Source organism: Achroia grisella, unplaced genomic scaffold (assembly GCF_030625045.1).
Source record: "Achroia grisella isolate CSIRO2021 unplaced genomic scaffold, CSIRO_AGI_Agris_v1 utg780, whole genome shotgun sequence".
NCBI classification, from domain to species: Eukaryota; Metazoa; Arthropoda; class Insecta; order Lepidoptera; family Pyralidae; genus Achroia; species Achroia grisella.
The window spans coordinates 5,954,553-5,977,190 of NW_026713020.1; the positions used below are offsets into that span (position 1 = coordinate 5,954,553).

The 22,638-nt window shown below is 32.3% G+C and overlaps 1 protein-coding gene across 1 annotated transcript in view; it reads left to right on the plus strand.

Annotated features, from left to right (window-relative positions):
- Positions 1–371: 371 nt before the first annotated feature.
- The window catches only part of LOC131850861 (uncharacterized), a 115,206-nt gene continuing 92,939 nt past the window's right edge, over positions 372–22,638 (plus strand). Inside the window, exon 1 of the mRNA XM_059201239.1 lies at positions 372–543. Within this exon, the coding sequence (XP_059057222.1) occupies positions 372–543 (172 nt within the window). The remainder of the gene's footprint in view (positions 544–22,638) is intronic.

Genomic DNA, 22,638 nt, shown 5'->3' on the forward strand with positions numbered 1-22,638 from the left:
CATGGTGGTTTTCATGTACTATCTTTCCATAATGGGCGTATTAGCATCTATCATTTGCCTTTCTCAACAAAGGGAAAATCGAGCTGAAAAAAACAATGTTTTGTCTTTTGTATGAAGATAGCGTTGGTGTAATAAAGGTGTTATTATTAAAATGCATTTAAAAAAATTAAAAAGAGAACATATTATTTTTGACTAGATATAATAATTTAGAATATATTTTAGCAGATATAAAAAAAGTATAATCTATATTAGTACAAATTATAATACCGCAAAATACGTTTTGTTACAACTTAGTAGCGAATGCCACGGCTTTATCGATAAGAGACCGGCACGCGAGTTGCGACACTCGCTCCCCTGGCGTCAGACGCCGCATGGCCGACCGCGGCAAACATCGCGTCGCGCCCGTCCCGGCGCCGACAAAGAAACAATACGCTTACGTGCCCTGTCCCCGATCTGAGGAGGTCGGGACAGAGTTCGCCCTCCAACTCCTCAGGGGCCACCACCACGCCGAACCGCCGGAGACACCACAAAAATCCCCACCCGGTGAGTTTAAAAAAGTTTCACGCTCAACTTTCGCGCGGGAAAACTTGCTGATAGGGTTAATATTTTTAATTGAACTTCGTACTGTGCTGTGATAAGTGAGAAAAATAAAGTTAATCTGTGGTTTTATGAAAAAAGAACACGTCGAATGATTGTTCTATTTTTGAAATGTGCCACCTAAACAGCTGGAGAAACCGTAAAAAATTGTTATGATAAGTCAAGACGTCGCGCGTTTCTGGATTACAAACGTAAACATCTGTCAAGATATGGTTTGAAAAGTGTGCGGACGTTGAAGCAGTCATGTTCACATCTGTTTTCTCTTTTCACCAAATATATTACCGGTATAATATATTTAATTAAACAATATTCACAATGCAGCGGCCCTCAATGCAGGTTGCGCGTACGCACGAGTGTGGATAAAATTAGTTTCAAATGAATGTTGGCGCGATCTCTCGATCTATTTATTGTCCATAGCAAACATCAATAATTATTTATCAAACTACATACAAAGTTTTTGACAATATTTCTGAGGTGTGAAATAACTTTTACGCATTTTATAAAAATATTTTTAATAAAAAGAACAAATATTATAATTGTAATCCTATATAATTATTAAATTAATTATTTTATATAAAATTATTAAAATGTCCAATGTTAATAATATTTGTGATATTGTTATAATATCATAAACTCGTTCATTTTTCTTCATTGTATTATTGTTATATATTGTAATAATTATCATTATTCTTAGTTATTTTATTTTTTATTATGACTCTTTACCATTTGTTTAAAATTCGTTTCTTCTTAAAATACAAATATTTTTTTTTTATTATTTACTATTGTTTAAACTGATATTGAATACTATTAGGTAATCTATATATATAAATAAAACTGAAGTATCTGTTCGTAATTTCAAATTAATATCTTTTCACTAAATGCATATAAAAGTGTATGTAGTCTTTATATCAAAAAATTAATTAAAAATGTTTTGTGTTTGTCTGTTCTTGCTAATCTCTAAAACGGCGTATTTGAACGGGATTTCACTCCCAGATAATGCTATACGGTCTTATTATTATTATTATTATAAGAATAACTTAGGCCACTTTTATTTACGAAATTTTATTTATATTAATAAAAAAATATCCACGCAGACGAAGTCCCAGGTAAAGTATAGCTAATAAACATAATAAATAAATTGAGTTCTGTTATAGATTGGCAAAAAATGTATAAAAAGTAGAGGAAATTGAACAGGTTTTTTTAACATAACGAATCTAGAGGCAGACAAAGGAAATGAAATCAATACAGCCGCCTCGCTTGTTACATTTTTATGGAAGGTTCATGTTAAGTGTACTCGTATTTATACTAATATTATAAAGCTAAAGAGTTTGTTTGTTTGTTTGAACGCGCTAATCTCAGGAACTACTGGTTCGAATTGAAAAATTATTTTTGTGTTGTTATATAGTCTATTTTTTGAGGAAAGCTTTAAGCTACATAACATTACGCTACGACCAATAGAAGCGAAGCATTAGTGTATAATGTTGCAAAAACGGGGAAACGATAGTGTTGTTGATAACCGCGCGAACGAAGTCGCAGGCACAGCTAGTTTTTAATATGAGTTCTGATTGAATTTTAATAACAGTAACTCAGATAAATAACTATTTCTATTCTTTTGTTTCATATAGACATATAATTATTACTTGAATGACGAGAGTACGTGGCAATAGTTGTTCAGGCACGGGATTTTTATTTAATGTCAGACATAGACACCGACATAAATACACAATAATAATAATAATAATCTCAGGACAATTCACACAGCGCCATCTAGACCCAAGTTAAGTTAGCTAAAGCTTGTGTTATGAGTACTAGATAACTGATACATATACATAGATATATATATATATATATATATACATAGAAAACACCCAGACCGATACAAACAATCATACTCATGAATACAAATGTTTGTGCCGTGCGAGGAATCGAACCCGCGACCATCGGTCGTAAAGCGGTGTGCTAGACCTCTAGACCACCGAGGTCGTCAAATGTAAAGAATGTAAAGAAACTGTCTTTTAAAAAAAAGAAATTCAGTTAAGTTTCTTGCCAGTTCTTCTCAAATGATTTGTATAATGAAATGGACGGCAGGAAAAAAATATAATATAAAAAATTTGACGTTCATAAGCAACTGAAATGTCTTATATTAATAAATGATTTTTTTATTTAATTTAATATGAATCTGAAGCAAAAAACCTGAAATGTAATATTTTCTTAACTTTCCTTCTCGAACATTTTAACGAATTTCTTATACAAAAGATTATTATTTGATTAAAATAGTAATCTTTTGTATAAGAACAAAAGACAAACAACACCTTACACCACCTTCCTTTACCTTCGTGTTTTAACAAAATTAATACACGAAGGTATTGGATATAAATTATTAGTAGTATTTAAAAAAATTGTTTCAGATTTAATAAATATTTATATATTTTTGTAAATATATACATAATATACATAAAACACACCTAGACAAATATAAACAATCATAGAACTCATGAATAGAAAGAAATGTTTGCATCGTGCGAGGAATAGAACTCGCGATCATCAGAAGTAAAGCGGCCAAATAGCTAGACTACCAAGGCCGTAAAAAAATCTATAAATAAGAACTGTCCAGACATGTGGCGGCGTGGTGGGCTCCCTAAAATATGGTCGAGCGCAGTGATGGCTGGGTCATCCGTCATACTCGTGAACGAGCGTTGCTGGTCTGCTCTTATCACTACGACTGTCTTATTGTGTTGTCTTATTTATATTTGACCCTAGTAAATTAGTGCTGGTTGATAGTTTGCATTCACACGTTTCGACTTGTAAAATGTGAATTTACAAGAATTATTTAAAAGAGCAACATACTAGTTTCTTGCTCTTTCTTTTTATGATGAGACAGTTAAATATAAAAATATTATGATTATTCAAAAGTGCTTAAATTAAGTTTATTTGAATAAATGATTTTCTATTCTATTCTATACTGTCAATCAGAAATGTAAATGTGTTTAAGCACAGATGAGATCTTAATTTGCATTCAACAAACTTGTAATACTAGATGCGCCTGCGACTTCGTTCGCGCGGTAAAGAGGAATTATTCCATCATAAATATTTTTTGGGCACGCAACGGAAACCCTCAAATACATAATTTTCCCTGTTTTTGCAACATTTTTCACTGATGTTTAGCTTCTATTTGTCGTAGCGTAATGTTATATAGCTTAAAGTCTTCCTCGACAAATGGACTATCCAACACAAAACTAATTTTTCAATTCGAACCAGTAGTTCCTAAGATTAGCGCGTTCAAACTAACAATCAAACTCTTCAGCTGTATAATATTACTATAGATATACTTGATAGTGAAAATTATGGAAATTCTACCACAGATGTGTAACAAATGTCTTCATAATAATACCCGTAACTACTTTGTTTCCATCAATGTAAGAGGTATGAATTACATTCTTTGTTTCGCGCCCGTTTCCATCAATGTAAGAACTTCACTGTGCGGCAGCCGAGTAACTTAATTCCTCTAGGCCCCTTAATAGAACAGAGGCTTGGATCTTATACTTCAAACAGCTTAAGTAGTAATTTCTTCGCAGTTAGTGCAATATCCGAAGTAATTTAGGACTAAATAAATTTAGTACCGGTTTTGCACTGCTGCAATTATTGTAGTGTTTTTTATTTTTTAACTAGCTACTCGCCCCGGCTTCGCCCGGGTGTACATGTATTATACATATATACCTTCCTCTAAAATCATCTATTAAAAAAAAACTGTATCGAAATCCGTTGCGTAGTTTTAAAATTTTAAGAATATATAGGGAAGGACAGACAGCCACCGTGACTTTGTTTTATACTACGTAATGATAAAAATCTTTATATTTTTTTTATACTTGAAATAATTTATGATATAAAGTAGGTATTTTTTGAGTTTATCCTATATCTATTTCAATAAAAAAAGTTATTATATTCTATTAGAAAGATCTAATTTTAGTTTAAACACCTTTGTATCATTGATTTAAAGGACATCATTTTGATCCGAATGTTATGTAATGACAAAGGGCTGACAGACATTGTTAGAACAACAAAAGAGGTAGAATCAGGGTTGCCAACTGTGCTGATTTAACCTGTGTTCCGTATCCCTACGAAGAGACTGAGGTTCCGCTAATTTTAATGGATTTCAACATACAAGCTCTTGTGAATTGAAGTGTATTGGTGTGTGTATTGAATTGTGAATACATTTTTAAACGCTGGTAGGTGTCAGGGAACACAGCGGGGAAGCGGTCGAGCGGAGAGCTATATCATCAGGTTTTTAACCGGTAGGAATACAGCAGTACCCATTCGTCCGCTATTTCGAAAGGCACTCCATGACGGATTTTTCTGAAGTAAAAAAAAAATTATGTCAGTGAACAGCAAAAACCATTGGAGCAACTAAGGTATATTGGTGACTCCTAAACCCACATGCTTTCATTCTAAGTTTGTATTGTCCCTAATAATACTAATAATCTATAAAATTTAATATTAAATCGCTAAAATTTGGGCTTCAGAGTTGGTCAGCCTAGTTACGGCCCTAAGGACGAGGATGTACACAATAACAGAGGCAATGTATTGTATTCAATCAAACGATTTTCCTGTATGACCTGTAACCAATTTTTCATGACCCAATTTGATAACGAGTTATTGGAACTGACCAAAACCCTGAAATTGAATCTGCACACACGTGTACACACGGGGTCCTGTCACGGGTGTGGGTCACGTTGTTAGTAATTTAGAACTAGTAATCCTATTGTTATCTTTATATTATATATGTTTGTAATTCTTTATTTTACAAAATATTAAAAGATACATATGTCTTAAAAAAAATGGTACAATGGCGGCCTTATCCCAATAGAGGGATTTATGTACTAGCTGTGCCCGCGACTTCGTTCGCGTGGAATATTTAGTTAGATTATAAGTAAAAAAAGTTTAATCATTCCACGTAAAAAATGATGATATTTTCATACAATCTTTTATCTCCGCTTTCAAACCGCTTTTTGGGTTTTTTGCGTTAAAAAGTAGCCCATGTCCTTTTTCAGGGTTTAGACTATCTGTGTACTAAATATCATTTAAATCGATTCAGTAGTTTTTGCGTGAAATCACGACAAATAGACAAACAGAGTTTTATTCGCATTTATCTTATATATATAAAATTCTAGTGTCACAGTTTTCGTTCCCAATACTCCTCCGAAACGGCTTGACCGATTCTCATGAAATTTTGTGAGCGTATTGAGTAGGTCTGTGAATCGGCCAACATCTATTTTTCATCCCCCTAAATGTTAGGGGTAGTCCACCCCTAAATTGTTATTTTTTATTTTAAGGCAGAACAACGTTTACCGGGACAGCTAGTAATATTATAATAGTAATTTAATAGTGATTTGTCTGTATTGACGAGGGTATGTGTGGGATTGTTACCCACTAGAAATCATACGATGTAGCTTAGGTTTTCTCTAGAGACTACAATATGTGGTTTTCGAGAAGGCTATATATATAGGTTTCTCTAGAGTCGGCAAAGCGTACGTGAAACACCTGGTGTTTTAGGCGTCCATAGGCTACGGTAACCATTTACAATCAGATGGGCCGTATGCTAGCCACCATTGTGGTGTAAAAAAGTTGTTACTGACTATCTCTTAATTACTGTTTTTATAAATGTAATTATACCTAAAACTTATTTATAGGTTTGTGTTGGCAGCAATCTACATTTAAAACCAATCAGTATAGTTTGACCATTGCTGCCTCAATTTGATTTATAATTGTAAATAGAAATTAAATATGTATTGCCACAGTAAATCATAGCTGATATAGATCAGGATAGTCAACAATTTATGTTCACCATTTGAAATTTAGGCCGTATTTTAATTTCACATGTATGTTTTAGAATTGATATTATATCTCTGTACTGAATCTGTGATATATACATGATGGTTTGTTTTGTATATATTTAGGTTTCCAAACAAAATGTTAATACGAAATAGAAGGTGACTTTTTAGTGCTGTAAATATGTAAACTCTTATGGTGCCATTTGGTCCTATTACACCACTAACGTTACAATTTAAGTTTTTAATAGTAGGAGTTTAGTATTATTTCTAAAATAAAACATAATTTAAATAATAAAGTTGTGTATTTTTAAAATAATATTAATCTAATCATTAGGTATTCAAACACGAATCATTTGTATTTCATACTCGCGGCTGAAACCGCAGGTACAGCTACTATAGATACCTATATATCACAGGTATTAAATAACTAGTTCTGACTGCGGTTTCACCCATGAAATTTATATTATATTATATACTATGAAATCTTACTCTTACTCTTATCTATATTACTGTAAAATTTCATTAAAATTCAGTTTAGTAGTTTTTGCGTGAAAGAGTAACATCTATATATGGGGAAAGGGGATTTTTAGTAATGTGGACTGATGATCTTATTGCTAGCAATGTACCATGTCAGGTTAATCTCCACGCGGTTCCCCCTGGAAACCATCGTGATAAATTCCTGGTGAATTTGTCACGATGGGCTGACTAACCTGACCATGAGGTCAGGTTAGAGGATGATAAAATGAGCATGAGCTCATTTTATCATCCTCCACTGGTGCCCCGCCAGCGTAAACTGTTAGCGCGGGCGGGTCCACCACTTCATTATCATGATATAATATCATCATCATCCTAAAAAAAACATCCATTTATCTGTCCATTCATACTTACAAACTTTCGCGTTTATAATATTAATAAGATTAACGTATACCGCAGTACAGTTGATAGACTCTAGTAAGTTATATTAATGCTACTTGAATTTCAGTTTGTAAAGGGTACATTAGTCCTTAGTGCTGGTCGGAGGTCCGCAATGCGCCGGATACAGTCGGCAACACATCCGCACATCTATTGTTATGAGAATAGTAACACTTTGCGGAACATCTGCGATGACCTACCTACCGTGGTCATATTGACCACTGCCTTTTTTATACGTGTAAATGAATTGGCATTTATTTATGTACACATTTTACCAACTGATATAATTCAACTAAATGTACTTTGTATATAATTTTTATTGATTAGCCTACTCAAATAAATATATTTTCTTTGAAGTCATGGAAACTTCAAAATAATATCGTAGTACAATTCACACAGCGCCATCTAGTTCTAAGTTAAGCAGATTCGGTAGGTCTGAGAATAGGTTGTTATCTATTTTTTATACCTTTAGGGGTAAAGGGGGTGAAAGGAATAGCCCATCATCTGCTTCATCCTTATCCCATTTATTTGGGGTCGGCGTAATATGTTTTTCGTTTCCATTCATCCCTGTTCGCAGTCATCGCGTTATTTACTTCCTTTCTTACCATATCATCTTTCACACAGTCCATCCATCTCTTTTTTGGCCTTCCTCTGCCCTTATAACCATCCACATTCATTTGTAACATCTTTCTTAAAATATTATCCTCGTTCCTACGCATTACATGTCCATACCATGATAGGCGATTACTCTTCAACCTCTCTGACACCGGTGCCACTTTCATACTTCCTCTAATGTATTCATTCTTTATCTTATCCATTCTTGTCACACCACACATCCACCTCAACATTCTCATTTATGCATGCAGTCGTCTTTCATCCGTCGCCCTTACGGTGAAAGGAATAGCCCATCCTGAAAAATTTTTCTTTATTTACTACACAAATTTTAAATTTATTTATTATGATTCGGCTCATTAGGTACATCAGATACTATTTGTATATTATATGACGGCCTCGGTGGTATAGACGTTTAGTACACCGCCTTACTTCCGATGGTCGCGGGTTCGATTCCTCGCACGGCACAAACATTTGTATTTTTGATATGACTGTTCGTATTGTTCTGGGGGTTTTCTGTATATGTATAATATGTATGTATTTACGAAAAAATATATATCTATGTATTTGTATACAAGCTATATAGCTTAACTAGCTTAACTTGAGTCTAGATGGCGCTGTGTGAATTGCCAAAAAAAAATGATACTTCCGCTAAAAGAGTATTGATGACGTGATGTACCGACATCACATAATCAGCACCACTAGTCCGATTCAGGTATAATGACGATGCTTACGATTCTCCATCAGGGGAGCAATTTCAGTTACATAAAAAGATCGGTAAATGCTAATTTTGCTTAATGTAGTTTGTGATCTAGACTTTTCTTTTGTTATCTTTAATCTAAATTTTCTTGAAATCTAGAAATCCTAATAACAATTATCTGACTGCGCAATTCAAGGCACCTTAACCGAAATAAATATATCCGTATCCTAAAGCGCCTATAAAGATAATCGTACACGGAATCTCATTTATGCACAGCAGCGTTTCTTACCAATAATCCATGTACGCCTAATTAACAGTTTAAATGTAATTGCAACATAAACTACAAAAAAAAATTAACTTTTCTAACGGCCTCGGTGATCTAGTGGTTAGCACGCCGCTTTACTTTCGATGGTCGTGGGTACAAGTATTTGTATTCATGAGTAAGATTGTTTGTATCGGTTTGGCTGTTTTCTATATGTTTACAAAAAAAATATATATGTATTTATATCAGTAGTCTAGTGCCTATAACACAAGCTCTGCCACCTAATATAAGGTCTAGATGGGACTGCGTGTATTATCATTTTATTATTATTTATTTTATTTATACATTTAATTCAGGCTATATGGCCCATTTTATACATACCTTAGAGACTAACATACATAAGAAATAGTAATAAAAACTGAATAAAATTGTCTCTATGATCACAGAACTGAGGAAGGCAGTCTGCCACGATTTTTACTTACTTATAATGTACTTAATATATGCAATCTACCTGCAATACAGTTATCTTGCATATAAAATTCTCGTGTCACTATGGTAGTTACCATACTCCTCTGAAGCGGCTTGACAGATTTTTTAGATATTTTACATGCATTCAGTAGGTCTGAGAATCGGCTACTATCTATTTTTCAAATTTTTTATTTTTTGGGCAAAATTTTTTATTTATATTTTTTTAGTATGTGTCATTAAAAAATACATACAACCCCAAATTTTCACCCTTCTATCACCAACCCCTATTTTTTTATAGCGTTATTAATTTATATGGCAAAACAACGTTTGCCGGGACAGCTAGTAGATATATAATACATATATTGGGCATATTTAGATTTAGTTGAAGCTTTATTTAAATGGATTATGAAGGTCTACATTTGCATAGAGGCTTTAATTGCCCAATTTCGTAAAACCTTATTCGCACATTGGATTAAGGGTTAATAGTATTAAGAATAAATTATAAAATATTATTTATTTATATAACTTTAATGCACATAGTATAGAAAGAAACAGTGCATTTCGCAGACTTAACACTTAACACTATGCGATAATTTCTACCAGTCAACCATAAGGGGCGCAGAGAATAATTGTTGGCGGTGAAAATATGTTTGAAGCTGAGGTATCTGATGTACCTGATGAGTGAGAGGTGTTGAGGATTTTATGAGGAAATATACGGAAGAAAAGAAAAGAAAATGTAACTAATACGACAGCGATATATAATGTTGTTAGAATGTTACATAGCTTATGTCAAAGAAATATGATTATAAAATTTTAAAAATGTATAAAATTCATTAAAGAGTTCGCTACAATAGTCATAAAAAGTCTAGGCAAAAATGTAAATAAACTCTTAAATATATGATGTAATAATATACATATATCTTATTTTTATGACATTAATTTAAAGCATGCGACTGTATTTTTTGTAACAGATATAAAGTAAATGAAAAAAGTTGACATTATTTTAATTAGCTCTTATGACGTAACTGTACTGTGACAAAACTCACAAACCTGACCCTCTAAAACGACTTCAATCCTCGCGGGTGATATACAGCAATTTGCGAACACGGTTCAGTAATGAAAATTCTCCTAAACTATGTACTGTTTAATCACCCATCGTTTGTTTATACCGTGCAGATCAACAATATATATGTATTCTAGCTGTGCCCGCGTGAAATCTGTAGCCTATATGTTATTCTGATGGACAAGCTATATTACTGTAAAGTTTTATCAAAATATGTTTAGTAGTTTTTGCGTGAAAGAGTAACAAAACAATTATATAAATATATGTATACTAGCTATGCCCGGAGTTTCACTCGCGTGAAATTTATATAGCCTATATGCTATTCTGATGTATAACCTACTGTAAAGTTTCATTAAAATCCGTTCGGTAGTCTTTGCGTGAAAAAGTAACAAACACCCATCCATACTCACAAACTTCCGCGTTTATAATATTAATAAGATATATCAGAGATGGATTGTAAAAAGTCATGTCGTGATTACCTCAGTTACTTCAATATCAGCTGCCAAGCAGCTTGCTTTTTTCTAGGACTACTCGCTGTTGGCCGCAGTTGGCCTTTACAGCTTCACTGGACGATAGAGGGCCAGTGCAGTGCACTCCAAACCCGCCTGATGGATATGACTTTAGTTTGAAAGCACCGCTAGGGGTTCGAACCTCGGCTCAGGCCAGCGTAATTTTGATCCTTGATTGAATTGGACGGGGAGTCGATGGGTTGTAGCTTGCTTTGTAAACTGTGTTTCGGTTGTTGGGTGTAGATTAGGCAGTGAATCTAAATATATATAACTCAAAGGTGACTGACGTAGTGATCTATCAAAGCACAGCCCAAACCACTGGACGGATCAAGCTGAAATTTGGCATGCAGGTAGATGTTATGACGTAGGCATCCGCTAAGAAACCATTTCGATTAATTCTACCCCCAAAGGGATAAAATAGGGGATGAAAATTTATATGAAACTTTGTCAATTTTAAACCGATCGGGCTGAGACTTTGTATGTATAAAGCTACTATGACGTAGGCAATCCTCTAAGGATTTTGATAAATTCCACCCCTAAGGGGATAAATTAACGCGAGCGAAGCCGCGGGCAAGAGCTAGTTACAGGATAAGAAGCATGACATATTAGTCCTCTTGAATGGCAATTCATTAGCCGTGTCACATGATTATGTGATATCCGTAGTGCTGTATACATAGGAGATGGTTACTGTTTACCATCGGGTGGGCTGTCATCTTGTTTTGCTAGTCATATAAAAAAAATAATACAGATAAATAAGCTTATCCTGTCACCTACTTATGCACAGCATAAAATATGGTGAGGTTGTAAATAATTCAAGATCATATGCAGATTAAGCCTGTGCAGAGAATAAATTCATCTTTTTCTCAGCTTGGGCGGTAATATTGCGTACACTTTAATGTAACTTTGAGGTAATTTGTAATAATAATTATAACAATAAAGATATACTCGATATGTTACTTGATGAACAATAAAACTATGTATAAATAATATTTTTATGTTTAGATAAAGAAAATACCATAATGTAGTTGTGTAGTTTTTGCATCGATTGACTTTGTGTTAACTTTTTTTTTAATTTTATACTACTACTATTCTTGCAATTAATTAAAAAATATCAGATAATAATAAGAATATATCAATTTTAAGCAATTCATAAGAAAAATTATTAAAATATTATATATTGTTTAGTATAAAATAATTGTAATATTTATTGTAAGAACAGTATGTCTGTTTGTAATTACCAAATGCAAAAACATCATTTGGTATCATATGTTTGGTATATACGTTTCCAATATGCTAAAATTAAAATAAAGTTATATGTTCTGCAAGTACCTTAATTTATATCAACTGCATCTGCTCACAACAAAGGCGTGTTTCTAGAAAACTTTTCGCATTACACCGCGCTATCTTTTGTCGCCTTAGAAATTATGGTCGTATGCATGAATGAAAAGGTAGGTTTCCCATTGTTTAACTATTTGATTTTATAGCAGAACAGATAGAAAAAAGTATCAAAAAGTCATGACAGACTATTCCATCTGCCTAAACAGATGTGCGTACTACTCTAGTACTGCATTTTGTTCTAGAATGACAAGGAATATTAGCTGTCGTATTACCTTTTTTAAAAAATCCTGTCTTATTATATAGTTATCCTAGTACTTTACTAGAAATAAATTAAATATCAGCAACACTATCCCTTTCGTTCATCCTTTAATTCGCCCCCTTCAAGTGTTAATTTGCCAAAAAAGCTGTGCCCACGTTTTCATCCGCATGAAATTTGACTGATGTATGAGTTATATTATTGTAAAGATTCAGTAAAATCTATTTCAGTAATTTTTGAATGAAACCAACCATCCATATATCCACATTCTCAAACTTTCTCATTTATTTTATGAGTAAGACAAAATAATAAAATTAATTCATTCGAAAAAGCTGGTTTTGATAAAATGTAAGTAATTGGATGTGTTGGCGTTATCAAGTAGTTCTTCTAAAGATACAAAGCTCCCGCCTAAAGTGCTTGACAGCTTTGTTAAGCTCTCGTGAAAGCTCTTGTCTCATGTGAGCCACGGAAAAGAGCTTTGTATGAAGTTTTCGCGGCAAACTGGGCCGAGAAATTGTAGAAAATAATTAAAACAATCGTGTTAAAGCAATTTAGGAACCCATAAACAAGTTTCTATGGGTTAGATTACATCTAAAAGAACCATGACGGTGAATTTTATAGGCTTTAAACACCTTAGTTTAAACATTACAATTTTTATTTATTATGAAGTAAATAAAATAAATAATAAGTTGTTTTTGTAATTTGGGACTAATTACTATATTCATTGTGGGCGATAAAGGAAACCAGGGAATTGTTGTAAGACGTATATATTATACTAAGAAACACTACAAACTAGGCCCAGGAAGGGAAACCGAAGTTGAAATAAGAGAATTATTTGTGAAAAGGTACACACTATCGCATTTATATAAGAGGTTACTTTTAAAATTATATACCCATAATATCTACAAAGTAAATTGCTCCTAAAATTCAGATATGTCAAATTTGGTAATATTATCGTTGTTTTTAAACTTTATTAATATTTTCTAAGGCGTATGTTAGTAACATTACCTACATAGCTTTGTATATGGCCCTATGGGCATCGTGAACAGCAAAATGATTTATATTGCCCAAGGCGAAGACAACGACCGAGTTTCTGTCCACGAACATATAAAATAGTGAAGGATAATTATTATAAAAATTGTGGATGTTTTTCTTTTTCTATCGTATTTAAATTGAAGTGGGAGAGAGAGTAAAAGATTCATATAACTGTGATTATTATAATAGTGACTATAAAGACTTACGGTGCCCTGAACTATATATGCTGTCAAACAAAATTTACATTTTAAATGACTATTAAGTATCTATCAGACCTTGTATGTTATACGACACAATTTATATTGTTTCAAATTAATAAATAAAATATATTATCTCTTTTTCTTAATCTACACAACACATAAACATACAAACTTTTTCATAGTGCGTTTGTGTGGTTATCTCAACAACTACTCAACCGATTTGGATGCGGCTGTTACTATTTTGGTAAGCTTTACTTAAAATTTTGTTTGTTATTTAAAAAAAATAGGTACGTCGAATTCGCGGGCTCAGCTTAGGTAGTAAAAATATAAATAAACTATATTTATTATACTACTATATATATATATATATATTTTAAACTATATTTCGTCACTAGTTAATAAGCACAACTTCGTCTGCCTCACATTTTCCCCATTTTTGCAAAATATTACATTGGCTCCTATTGGTTGTAGCATTATATTATACACCCTTTATATAAAACGAAAATACTTTTAAGAATTTTTAATTACAATTTGGATCATTATGGTAGCAAATAGGTCTCCACTCAGTATATGCCGTGACGGGGTGCCACGACGCTGGTATTCTAAATCAGCTATAGAACACTAATAGAATTTTCTAAATACGAATAGTACATCCAGAGTTTACTTCTCTACAAGCCCATAAACTTTACCTCTTTATAATATTAGTAGATATATGATCTTATATATAAACTTGTACAGTAAAATGGCAATAACGTACTGTTATGTGATTTTGATTGCTTACCTCGTGATGTATTGCTATTGGTTTCCTATTTCACCAACAAATATTTGTGTTTGCGTTCTCAAATGTATACACAATAATTTTCAATTACATTTATCGTTTGGCAAACATATACATCGATATTGAGTATCATGAAATAACTTCTGTGTTGTATATAATGAAATGACTTCTGGGTTGTATATGTTATTCATTAAGGGGTTTGGGCATTGCTCGGTGCTAAGATCTGTAGCATTACGACCTGCATAGATCTATTGTGCTCGCCCTTATTTATAGTTGGCAGCCTAGGCCCGTAAGGGACAAGAATTGAAGGATATTCTTAGTAGTGATGGTTCTCCTCAGGATAGAGTGTGTATTTTCAAAAGGAGATATTTTGTTTATGCATGAGTGGGCTACAACAACATTGGATGTGTAGTGCCGTTTTCTCTTCGATTGCCAATTTCACTATTTCGATTTAAAAAAATGTATTCTCATTTATATTAGTTATAGACCTATCTACCGGTAAAAGGTTCTTTAGTCTGTTTAAAAGTCTCCTTAAAAGAGTAACAATCAAGTTACTTGGTCGTTTTTCTTGGTTCAATCTGTATTAAAAGAGCTAGACGCAAGTTTCCTGCTTATTCTTTTTGTGATAAGTCTGCATTTCAAATGATTGGTGGAATAAAAAGTAGCTATTAAAACGTGCTTATATTAAGTTGATTTTAACAAAAATAATTTCTATTTCTATTAGCATGAGTGATACTATAAAAACAGTATTCATTTCATTCATGTTGTGTTTATATTAGTTTTATTTCATATATTTTTGCTATTTCTATTTTAATAAAAACCTTATAATCATTTAAAAATGGAGTTGTTTTACTTAAGAAATCTAGAATAATATATTATTGTTGTTTAAAACTTGTGTATAATGTAAAGAAATGCAATAAGTGGGCAATAAATTTCAGTGTCGGACGTAAGCGGCCGTCGCAGACAAGTGAACTTTTTAACTCCACTAATCTTGTTAGAGATAGCGTGGAAACCTAAACTTATTATATAAATGTACTATATGTTGGTTGACCTTTTATTATTTATTTTGTATTTATATTATTCACAACTTAGATGGGGTGTGTTCCTGTGTGTGTTCCTTTTTAATATATGATAAAGGAATGGTGCACCAGTTTGGACTAAAGGTTTACGCTGGAGGGGTACTAATGGAGGATGAGATGAGGTCAGGTCAGTTAGGCAATCGTGACAAATTCACTAGGAATTCGTAATAATGGTTTTCAAGGGGGAACAGCATGGAGGTCAAACTGACATGGTACATTGCTAGCCAGGAATTTATTCTGATGGTTTTGGTTGAGGTCAATTTTTGATTTGAAAGTATATTGCTAGCAAAGTGGTCATCAGTACACATTACTAATAAGTTAGATATATTGTCAATTACTGATGTATGTGGTTATGAATACATCACTTCATATATTTGAATCTAACTTAACAGGGGGTGGAATTTCCGCCGTCAATCAGATTAATTTGTTTTGTTCTAGGAGTTTCCATTATCGGAGAGTCACTCTGAAATATATATTGATACATATTTTTTAAGTGACCTATAAATTGGACTTTTGTGGTTCTTAACTCTTTTGACTACTCAAAAACCAAGAACGTCTAATTACATTTTCCAAAAAATATCAAATTCAAAGTGAAATTCAAAATATCTTTATTCATGTAGGTCTATTACATATTCTTATGATATGTCAAGTCTACCGTCAGTTCGGAATGATTTTGAAATGATAAGAACTGACAAAAAACTCAGCTCGTATTCTTTTCAAATACAAGAATACGAGTTGTTTTTTATTGTTATAACGAGTTGTACAGTGGGGACTGGTCTGTTCGGGTTACGCATTAACCCGAACAGACCAGTCCCCACAAGCAGCACCCGTTCACTAGTATGACGGATATCTATTTTGAAATCTAAAACTTTTATTAGTTTATTGCTATGATTTGATCTGGCTGAAGTATTTATTTACAAACTTATTATCATAAGAGATGTTCCAATATGCTCAGGGAATTTACAAATCCGATTAGGCAAAGATCTCTCGTAATAAATATCGAACAAAACTTTTACCACAAATTGGATACACGGCAGCTCGTAATATAAGATACGATGTAGCTCTCAAAAGATTCAGCTTTTAGAAACAAGATATTGTTCACCAAAATTCGTATACAGTTGCTACCTCTACGCAAAATCATTGGATTTATTTTGTTTTATGTTTCAGACGAAGGATATTTGGTATTTTTGTTGTAACTACATGAACTCTGTACCTTTATTTAAAACTTGTGTTACGACCCTGTCCTTTTTTATGTAACTTTCTACCTGATGGTAAATAGCAACAGTATATCAACAGCACTCCATACTACTGATGTTCATTACGTCGTTATGTGATGCTGTAAATCAAATCAAATCAAAATAATTTATTCATGTAGAACACTTTAGCCGCGTATGAACGTCAAGTTTTTTGTTCTAATATTTTTTTCCATACAGTCCGTTTCAGAATGTACATTCAATTGAAGAAAATTCGCAAGAAACTCAACTGAATTTATTTTTTTAATAGACAGTTTGTTTGTTTTGTTATTTGTTGTGTATTGTTTTGTTATATAGGTGTCTATATGTAACATTAAATGAAAAACATATTATACCTATTGCCATGGAAGTTTGTCATTACTATTGTAGTCTGTCGTTGCCATTCGGGAGTAGTTAAGAAGTAATTTCACTGTTTGACACTTCTACCAAAACACAGCTTAAAAAGCAGGCTGCTTGGCTACTATATAGATGAAATAGAGGTGTCTACGCAGAGGATATTGAATTTTGTTCCTGATTTTGTTAAATAAAAAAAATCTATATTCGTTTATAGTAAACAAATATCCAGATTAATAACATGAGAGCCTCCTGCAGTTTCCACAATAATGAGTAATAATATCTCCCTCCAGTTTGCACGCAGGTGTGTACAATCTCTCAATAGCTCTTTAGGGATACATCGTTATAGTATTTTATGCATACTACATTATTTATTTATTTTGGTACATCATTTAGGTATGTATTTTATTTGTTATAATTTTAAAAAGTCTCAGAATAAATTTATTTCTAGCTCCATTATCCCTTGAACTATAATATAGCCGTGTAAAATGCAATACAATTTTTGCGTTACATTTATTTAAAGAAAATATTGCATTTGTATCGGTATCACTGTGATATATTTTCAAATGAAACTTGTATAACAATACATATATTTTTATATGTATGTTATTTAGTTTAATAAAAACAAAATATCTTTATTCATGTAGGTTTATTTAAAACTCTTATGGTATGTCAAATCTATCGTCAGTTCGGAGTGCTTTCGAGCTAAGAAGAAGTGACAAGAAACTCAGTTCTTATTCTTTTTAAATGAGCTCATACACGATTGGTTAATTGCAGAAATATAGATTTATTTTTAAATTCAATTAGGGAGTATATCGTGGTCACCAACATATGTTGTATTGTATTATTGAATGATATTTATATCAATGATGGATCATTCAGCCACATTTATGTAATATCGTAAAAACAGATATAAAAATAAATAAATACTTCTAAATTCTAAGAATAATAAATTGTTGTTTACCCTATTAGCTTGTGTATGCAATTCAAATTAATTATATTTACTGAGTTTAGATTTAATTAAAATACTGACAAATACTTTATAGATGTTCATTGAAGTGTTGTTACGATATTGAAACACTGTAGCTGTTGCTGAAGTACTGGCCACATAATTTTATAGTTCATATATTATTTTTCTAAAGACTGTAATTATATATTTTTGTCAGATGTATTGTTGTCCAACATCTATCACAATAATTTTTTTTTATTCAATACAACGTTTGAACAGTAGTTATATATAATATTTTTGTCAGATGTTGTTGTCTGAACATACAAATATAGCAATTTTATTTCTCTCTGCTTACTCAGTAATCGCGTGCCGTAAAAATAGACAGATGATGAAAAAATCTTTTATATGTTTGAAACTGCTAAACATAGACCTCTTTGTCTGGCAGATCACGTTTCTGTGCCTCTGGTGACTATCTGCGATTCCTCTCAATAAATATTTAATCTTCCTCGATACCCAGACTAACCGGCTTGATGTTTCTGCAATGCAGTATTTGTATAAACATTTGCTCCCTAGTAATATTCTGTTTTAGAAATTTTATAAGTGAACTGCCTCTTTATTCTGCCTTTCGTTATCAGATCGCGCGCATTAACTTGAAACAAGGGTCTTTTATTTTTCTTTTGTGCTGATATTATACGGAATGGGCACAAAAAACACTATTTTATCTACCCACTACGAGGACGTAAACAGTAATAATAACATACCTTCGCATTTTATCCATATATCGTTGGGTGGAGAATGCAACATGATGGAAGGTGAGCCTACCTCCGTTTTGGGAGACATTTGGTTTGTTAACGGTATTTCCATCAACGGTGAGTCAGTCAGATGTTAATATACAAACAAAGTTTCTTTTGGTGGCGGTCAGTTACGAAACTTTCGGCGTAAGTCAGGATGGCCATCATTGCGCCACGACGCTACGAAAAGTTAGCTAAATAAAAACTATTAATATTTTAGTAATTTGGTGTCAATTAAGTAATTAAAGATAAAGATATACTTGTATATTATCTGTAAGAAAAGTAAAAATGGATTTTACAAATAAAAGTTATTACAGACATCAATCTGTCTTAATTTTTTAGTTTTATAATCAGGCCTAGACTTGTAATTTATATAACTAGATTGGTATATACATTATAATAGTTATAGTTCTATATATATTATATATGTATTTACGAAATAAATATATTTAAGTAAAAAAAGTTAGTATTTCTTCTTATTCTATTCTTATTTCTAATAGTTGCCCAGTACTCATAACACAAGCTCTGCTTATCGTGGGATTAGATGGCGCTGTGAATTGTTTAGGGATGTATGTAAAAAACATTTCAATTTTTTGTCAACAAACAGTATATTCAATGCAGTAAGAGTTAGTATGTCGTGACAATTGTAATTCAACCTTCACCCTTCTACCTCACGGCAAATATAAATAATGTTACAAAACCAAACACGGCTGAAAATACAGTATTTTGTTTCTTTCAACCCTGAATGCAGATACCAAACGTAATGGTTATTATATTACTTACACTGTAATATTTGTTATTTCTATCAATATCCGGTCGGTCTCGGTGGTCTAGCGGTTTAGCACACCTCTTTACTTCCTATGGTCGCTGGTTCGATTCCTCGCAAGGTACCAACATTTGTATTCATGAGTATGATTGTTTGTATCGGTCTGGGTGTTCTATATATGTATATATTATGTATGCGTACCAGTATATCCAAGATACTGGCAGCGTTGTTAGTGTTGAATACTTAACTTCTGGGCAAACTAGATACCAGCTCTCGGGTCTCAAGTAACCTCGATGAACCGCGCTGAAATTATAAATGCCAATAAATGCTAAAATTAAATAGATATTATGTAAAAAATGTCTAATAAGTGTGATACAGACGAAGTTGCTGTAGCGAAGCTAGTATTAGAATAGTTTGGTAGTTCTATAGTGAAATTTTATCCACACAAAGAAACAAGCTACACGTCTGTTTACTATTTCCGTACCAGGTACGTACGAATGTATAAATAAAATATTAGTCATAGTACTATTATCACATAAAAATAGTTACTCATTAAAACGACAAATATTTATTAATGGACCTAAAAATATATATGAATTGATATACATACATACCGTCACTACTGTTATCACATATCTGGTAGATGCACTTATTTTTTTTCTTTTTAATTTGAATTGAAATGAATGATAATGGAATAGCGCACCCGTCTGCGCTAACGGTTTACGCTGACGGAGCAGTGGAGAATGCTAAGATGAATTCATATTCATCTTAGCATTCTCCACTCCACTAGTCGCAGGCACTGTCAAGACTAAGACATGTTGATTTATTGAGGTCATCCGTACATGGTACATCCGTACCAGGTACTACCAAGTAATAATCCGACCAAGACTATTAATTTATTAAATATACCATACTTTGTTAAACTGAGTTTTTTTTATATGAGTATAAAATTTTGTTTGAGTTTTTATGTGATTTTATATGAGTAAAAGATTAACATTTGGTCCCATGTTGGGCGCCAAAATATTTTTATAATGCTTTGGTAATTGAGTTTGCTAATTAAAAGTATACAATACTTATATAATAATATTAGATATTAATAGTAATATGTTTTTTGACGGCCTCGGTGGTCTAGCAGTTTTGCACGTCGATGTTAGAAGATTGACGTTTTCTTCCGATGGTAGAACATTCGTTTCCTCGCACTGCATACAATTTTGTATTCATGAGTATAATTATTGGTATCGGTCTGGGTGTTGTATATATTTACCAAAAAAATGTATTTATGAATTACATCATTTATTATAAAGTATTAGTAAGTAACTTTAATTCGTCATAATTCGAATTTCTAATTTTGGATTTCTTTTATGTACTCTATGAATTTATATCAGGTATCTAGTAACCATACAAAAGCTCCGCTTAGTTTAGAGCGAGATGGCGCTTTATACATTGTCCTGAGATATAATTATATACATTTTATTTTAATTACCTCATGGTTAAGCACATTTAATTTATCGATTGATTGGGGTAACTATATGTGTACCTGGTTATTTATTGCCCTAATAATAGTTAATTTGAAAATGCTAATTTACTAAACGTACAAAGATGTTATTGCCGATACTATATTTTTTATATACATTTATTATTTTTACTTATTCAAATAACAAAATAAATGCAAAAAAGACTGAACGTAAGTTTTATTCCCAACATACTTTTTGGTGTCAGAAGTAGGATGTTTTTATTGGGTACGGAATCGTACGAAAAGTATCCTATCATTGTCTGAATCGCTACAAGCTGTATAATAGTACCCTAGAATAAGGAAAGTGGCATGACCAAATTGCAATTGATACTGCCTATCAGTAGTGTAGATAGATGTTAAAGTGAAAGTTTCTTTATTTACATGAGTTAAGTTGTGATACGAAAGCCTAATAGAGTGCCAAAATATTTGCATTAGTCCCACGTTGAGGACCATAACATTGTTATGACAATTTCATGTTAACAAAGATTAAATATTGCCATTAAAAAGGTACCGCGCTTTAATGTTATAGGTTTGAAATATTACATATTTCATTTCAAATACCACGCGAATAAGTGATAATCTTCACATTGCCATGTGAGTAAGAGTCTGTTTGTTTTATACGTTATATCGGGATGTGCTAATGGATAGAAGTTAGTATTAGTACCAAGATTATTTTAGTGGTATATAAATTTGTTAAAGCGAATGATTCCATATCTTTATGAGTCAAGTTATGCCGGGAATCGGAACTGGGGCGTCAAAGATTTACTAGTGTTAAATTGGTCCCACGTTGGGCGCCAAAACATTGTAATAACGGTTTCGCGTCACGGAACATTAAATAAATTTGAATTCAGGAAATTGTAAAATTGTACCCTCGGTGTAAAGCGAACAACGTTTCAAGACAAGTCTCTACTAGCTGCTACGTTATGTAACAAAGATAATTATTGGTTGATCTTGAAAATAGTATCTAACAAGTCCGGCAAATTTTTTTATGAAAATTTTTCGTACAATCATTCAAAGGTATTACCTTACACATTATATTATTAAGAATAGTTGATTAGTAGAGATTGTAATAAATGAAATGCACAACTATAAAAATCATCAATAACATATGAATGTAAGGAAAATTTTAATAAAAGAAATCAGGAGTAGGTAGCACATATATTTATTTGTATATTTATGCTACATTTAGTTCTATGAATATACTGTGAGAAATTTAATTAATTGTAATAATAAAATCACAGAGTATGATGTAGGTAATTATATAATATTTATGTTTTATTATAATGTAAACAATATTATAATGTAAACAATATTATAATTTTTTTATTATTCTTTTATTAGCCCTAGTTGGGCTACAGCGTCACTAGACTTTTTTATTGTTCTTATAATTTTACTA